The following is a 5886-nucleotide window of genomic DNA, read 5'->3' as shown; positions in this document are numbered from 1 at the left end:
GGGGAGAGACCAGCGGGATGATGGTCTGCATCACTCCCGTAAGAGCCCGGACCTGGTGCGTGAGGTCATAGAAGGATTCGGGTGGCACGGGTGACGGGCCACCGGGATTGGCGATGGGTGGCGATAGACCCGGATCATTGAACAATCGCCAATAGTGCTCCGAGATCGCAACGGGGCGCTCGTCCCGAACCCCCTCCTGTTGGGGGTGTTCTTCCGTCGCGTCGGTCGTGTGCGACCGGATGGCTGGGGGTCCGTCGGAGTGAGCCTGTTGATCGCTTGACATTCGGACCGGCCCTCCTTCTAGCGCCATTATGTTAGGGTAAGCACCCTTTTTTTCTTAGCCGTGACCCGGGTGGTCTTCTCAGCTCGTTCGGGGGTCCGAATGGCGGGGATCTCCCTGGGGCGATGCTCATCTCCGCTGAGGTAGTCGGGTGCGGCCTCGGACTCGGGGCGATGTGGCGACTTCCTCCGGGTGGGGGTTCCTCGCCTGCGCGTCCCGGACGGGAGACCTCGGCTTGACACTTGCACAAAGGTCGGGTCGGCTCGACCCGACCCCTCCGACGATCAAGTTAGAGAGATGCGGTGGCGGTTGTTCGGGGAGTCCAGCTTATCCTCTTCCCTCTGGCTCGGGGACGTTTATAGGGGGACTCGGTATTACCGGGCCCGTCGCCCCGTCGGACGGGGCCATACCCCTGATGGCGTCCGACATCGCCGAGGATGTTGCGTAGGGGATTGGGGAATCGCAGGGTATGGGCGAGCTCCAATCGCTACCTACCTCTGTCTCGTCCTCCTATGCCGAGTCAACTGAGGGGCTGTGGACTTAGTGAGGCTGACGTCCGGACGCAAACTGTCACCCTCGTTGCTCTCCCTGGGGCACCGCACCCGTCCTCGTGCGGGAGGCGTTGCCGGGAGTGGGATCTGCCATTTTTTACCATATCACACCGATCATTCCGAAGAGGAGAAAGGACGTTTTCATAACCACAACTGCTTGGTAATTGTCAAAAATATCCTTCCCAGTAGCTCTGCACGGAGGAAGGAGATGTGCTGCGGCTCTGCTGAGACCAACAAGGAGTGTTGGTCTCGCTTGCGCCGCCGTTCCTGTCGGCTATGCTCAGCAGCTCGGCCAGCACCTCCATCATGCCCGGCCTCGCGTGCGGCGCATCCGCCGTGCACCTCAGCCCCACCGTCAGCAGGGCCAGCATCTCCGCTGCGCCCTCTTCCTCCCCCGCCCGCAGCCCCCCCTCGGCCTCCGCCGCCCGCCTCACCAGCTCCACCAGGCACTCCTCCCCGCCGTCTATCGCCCGGCGCCCCGTGGCCATCTCCATGGCCAGCACCCCGTAGCTGTACACGTCGCCTCGCGTCGTCGCCCTCCACGTCTGCCAGTACTCCGGCGCCACGTACCCTACCGTACCGGCCACAACTGTGCTGACGTGGCTCTCCCCGGCCCCCACGGAGCGGGCCAGGCCGAAGTCCGTCACCCGCGCCCGTCCCCACGCGTCCAGCATCACGTTGCTGGCCTTCACGTCCCGGTGCACCACCGCGGGGACGCACTCGTGGTGGAGGAACGCCAGCGCCCGCGCCACCCCCGTCGCTGCCCCGAGCCGCCGCTGCCACCCGAACCGCCCCCAGTCCTCGATAACCTCCTCCAGGCTGCCCCCCTCCATGTACTCGTAGACCAGCACCGCCGCCTCCCCCGCCAGGCACCAACCATACAGCCTCACCAGGTTGGGGTGGCCCCGGCCCCGCGCGCCTGCCATCACCTCCATCTCCGCCTGGAACTCCCGCTCCCCCGCGTCCTCCCCCTCCCTCATCTCGCCCTTCCCCCTCCGCCGCTGCATCTTCTTCACCGCCACGCACCGGCCGTCCTGCAGCACCCCCCGGTACACTACCCCGCACCCGCCCCGCCCCACCACACTCCTCTCGTCGAAGTTTCCCGTCGCTGCCAAGATGTCGCCGTACGTGAACGCCAACTCTGCCTCCCCGTTGTCCAGCCGGAACACCCTCACCCCCACTCCATCCGACGACGAGGAGTAGACCGACATCGCCGCGTCGCTCCGACGCTTAACGCCGTCCGATAGCAGCTCCTCCGGGTCGGGGTCCACCGCGGAGTGGGGCCCCCGGAGACGGAAGACCGCAAAGGAGAGAGCACCGCACGCGACGAAGATCGAGGTGAGCGCGATGAGCACCCAGAACGCCACCGTCGTCCACCGCCCGTGCCCGCCGGATGCACCGCCGTCCCCGGATGGCGGCGGAGCACCGCGGCCCGACAAGGAGGGGAAGCCGATGAGGGGGTCTCCCAAGAAGCTGTCGCGGTCGAAGGTGGCGATCTGACCGGTGACCGGCACCGTGCCGGAGACGAGGGGGTTGTAGGACACGTTGAATTTGTTGAGCTCGGAGAGGCCACTCAGGCTCGGTGGAAGCTCGCCGGAAAAGTTGTTCCTGGAGAGGTCGAGGCTCGTGAGGCATCGCAGGCCGCCGATCTCCATCGGGATCTCGCCGGACAGACGGTTGTCGGAGACGTTGAGGATGACAAGCGGGAGCCCGCCGATCTCCGGCGGGAGGCGACCGGAAAGGTGGTTGGCGTCGAGATGGATCAGGCTGAGGTTCCTCATCCGGCCGATCTCCGGTGGTATCCCGCCCGAGAGCCGGTTGCCGGAGAGCTGGAGGTAGCCGGAGATCGCTAGGGATCGGACTTGCGACGAGGAGTTGGAGCAGATCGGGAAGATCCCGTAGCCCTTCAGGAGGCGGTCCCAAGTAGTTCGGCAGCTCTGCCTCGTCATCTGCGTGTAGATGAAGTTGAACGGCGGGTAGCTCGCGGGTATCCATCGGTTCATGGTGAGGCAATCGCCGGATCCGGGGGCGACACCGCGGATCTCACGGCGATTGGCCTCGAACGTCGGGGCCGGATTCCTCCCGATCGCCGATATCTCCGGCGGGATCCCGCCGGAAAGCTGGTTATTGGCAAGGTTCAACCACAGCAAGCTGCTGCAGTTGCCGATCTCCGGCGGGATCTCGCCGGTGAGATCATTGCTGGCGAGCATCAACCACAGGAGCGATGTCAAGTTTCCGATCGCTGGAGGGATCGAGCCAGTGAGCTTGTTGTGCGAAAGATCCAGCAACTGAAGCCCGGCCATTCTGCCGAACTCCGGCGGAATGCAGCCGGAGAACCCATCATAGGCAAGAATCAACATCTTTAGCTTCGGCATCGTCGTGATCTCGACCGGGAGATTGCCGGAAAACCTGTTCCTGCTCAAGTCCAATCTCATGAGACTTCGAAGCTTGAGAATTCCCGATGATAGAATGCCTCCGGTGTACTGATTCCCATGAAGGATTAGATAGTTGAGCGTCACGAACCGGCCGAAGATTTCTTGGATGTCGCCGCCGAAGGTATTGTTGCTGAAGTCAAGAAACACCAACTTGGAGCAGTTCAGCAGCTCCTCAGGTATATTCCGGTCGAACGAGTTATTCCCCAGGTTGAGCGCGCTGAGTTCCGAAAGCGAACCAATACCGGAGGGAACCGCTCCGGTGAACGCGTTGCCCCACAGGTTGAGAGATGTTAGCTTCGAGCAATTGGCGATCGAGCTGGGGAACGTGCCGGAGAAGCTGTTCCTGGAAAGGTCCAAGCTTTCGAGGTCGCAGCCGGAGGCAAATGTGCTCGGCAGAAACTCTCCGGTGAAGCTGTTCTCGGAGATCAAGAGTTGCCGGAGGCTCGGGAAGCCTGGCCATATGCCTCCGACGAAGTGGTTGGAGCTCAGGTCGAGGTACTTGAGTTTGGGGCACTGGTCGAAGCACCCGGTGATGTCGCCCCCGAAGCTATTTGTCGAAATGTTCAAGCTAACCAGATTGGCGCACATAGCGGGGAAGTTGGCACGGATGCTGCCATTGAAGCGGTTGCGCGTGAGGTCGAGCGTCACCAGATTGGTGAGGCCGGTCAAGTTGAGCTCCCCACCGATGATGTTGCTGGAGAGGTTTAGGTACTCGAGTCTGCTGCACCTGTTGAGGTCGGCGGGAACGAAGCCGCCGATGGCGTTGGCAGAGAGGTCAAGGTGGGTGAGCTCCGTGAGCAGCGAGAAGTTGGAGAAGATTTCACTAGATATGTTGGACTCTGCAAGATAAACGCCATTGACGCGGCCGGCGCCGGTGCAGGTGATGCCGGGCCAATTACAAGGGGAAGAGTCGGACGCATTCCACCGAGCATATGCGCCTCGGTAGATGGGGTTGTTGGCTTCGAGGTAGTCTTTCAGAGCGAGCAGCACCTCCCTGTCGGTCGCACCGGCGATTGCTCGACCTGCTCGGTAAAACCACTCTGTGAGATGAATGCTTCTCTTTGGGAAGATCTGAGACAGTACAGCAGAAAGAAGCTTCGAAAAATGGATGGTATCAGACTATGAGCAGGCAATTCTGTCATGGATGAAACACTGAGAAGCCACGAAAAGGTCTTTGAGCTTTGCATCAAACATCTAAAAAGAAGACGAGAGAGAACAGTGGGAGGGAGGAGGAGGAGAGAAGCCAGAGAGGTGTACCTGTGATGAGAATTAAGGAGAGCAGGAGGAGGAGACAGCCAGAGAAGCTCACTTCGTCTTCGGACATGTCCCTGCTACAATCATCAAAAGAAGAGAAGGATGGCTTGATTGACGGTAACAATAAACAAATGAGATGTTGCTGCACAAGGCTCTTCTTGCAAGGTTCTTATTCTCCCTCTTCTCGATGATGTGATCATCTAAACCTTGGGTTATCAGAATCGAGTAAGAAGAAGTGTGCATAAAATATAAGCTTCTTCTCACCCCGAAGCAGGGAGGAATGCTGGTCCTTCCTCCTCTCTTCTTTTTCAGAAGCTCAAGCGCAGCTTATTACGGGCAACATCTTCCTCCCTTTACTGCTACATTTATTATACCTTTCTTCACAGAAATTTCAGCTAACTTGTGCTCCTTCTTCCCATCTTACATATATTCTTTTTGTGAAGTTTCAGCCCAACTTAAAAAGCTATGACAAAAACCAGCAAGGTGTGACAATGGTCGCTTCACATGTTGCGTGCTTACATTGATTTGGTCTGTACTTTTGCACCGGACTAGTATTCCAGTTTGACTATCCAAAAACAATTACACCTCCAAGACGGGCCGCCGCCATTGTTGACTATATGCCAAGTTGGGATTTGGTTGATGAGACAGCAAAGTCCAAACTTTCTAAGAGAAGAAAAGTATGTTGGTATGGAAAGGCAAGCACGGTTACTGCTGTCTAAGCATCTATTTTCACGGATTGTTATTTTTAAAATGGATAAAAAATAATAGAAGGAGCTGTTTGAACATAGTTATGAATCGAAGCCGCCTTATGGCTGAATACGAAAAACGTTTTCCTTTATGACATTGCGCCTGCAGGTTTATATATATACGTTGACCCTAGTCACTGCAACGACTTGGGTGTCATGAGGTTCTGATGAAAAGTCAAATGCATGGTTTTTGACTGGGGAAAGTGAATTCATTTCCCACTCCATTCTACTGAATAAAAAGATCGCAAGTGCTTGCTGATCACCAGATCATTCAAAGTTAGAACAGTAAAGAAAGAATATGGATGGGAATCTGTCTGATGAGGTAGTACTGCAGAGATAGATGGTGTGTTTAGTTTTCTGTGGATCGAGCAACTCCATTGATCCAAAAAGGAGGAGGAATTTAATTATAGCCTGCAGCCGCTACGTTCCAAAGAGTGCAGTTTGCTTTGCTGAAAGTCACGGCAACATCATCTATCTTTCTTTCTTTCTGTTATGAAGCTTGCAAGGTTTACTTAGAGTCTAACTTGGTTGGTGGCTTCGAAGAAGAACAGCAAGCAAGCAAGCAAAGTGGACAAACAGGATACATACATGCTCCCACGATCGGAACAAGGTATAAGCGT

At 57.3% G+C, this 5886-nt stretch overlaps 1 protein-coding gene across 1 annotated transcript; it reads right to left on the bottom strand.

Annotated features, from left to right (window-relative positions):
* Positions 1 to 960: 960 nt before the first annotated feature.
* On the bottom strand, positions 961 to 5162 carry LOC135615328 (probable LRR receptor-like serine/threonine-protein kinase At1g74360). Its single transcript, XM_065113641.1, has 3 exons — positions 4785 to 5162; positions 4524 to 4594; positions 961 to 4288 (listed from the first exon to the last, which is right to left on the bottom strand). Exons 2-3 carry the CDS (start codon positions 4588 to 4590, stop codon positions 999 to 1001), a joined length of 3357 nt encoding a protein of 1118 aa, XP_064969713.1. The 5' UTR covers positions 4591 to 4594; positions 4785 to 5162; the 3' UTR covers positions 961 to 998.
* Between the last annotated feature and the right edge of the window lie 724 nt (positions 5163 to 5886).

Source organism: Musa acuminata, chromosome BXJ2-6 (assembly GCF_036884655.1).
Source record: "Musa acuminata AAA Group cultivar baxijiao chromosome BXJ2-6, Cavendish_Baxijiao_AAA, whole genome shotgun sequence".
Classification (NCBI taxonomy): domain Eukaryota; kingdom Viridiplantae; phylum Streptophyta; class Magnoliopsida; order Zingiberales; family Musaceae; genus Musa; species Musa acuminata.
The sequence above is the reverse complement of the archived record's forward strand: the minus strand, read 5'-3'. Positions and strand labels throughout refer to the sequence as shown.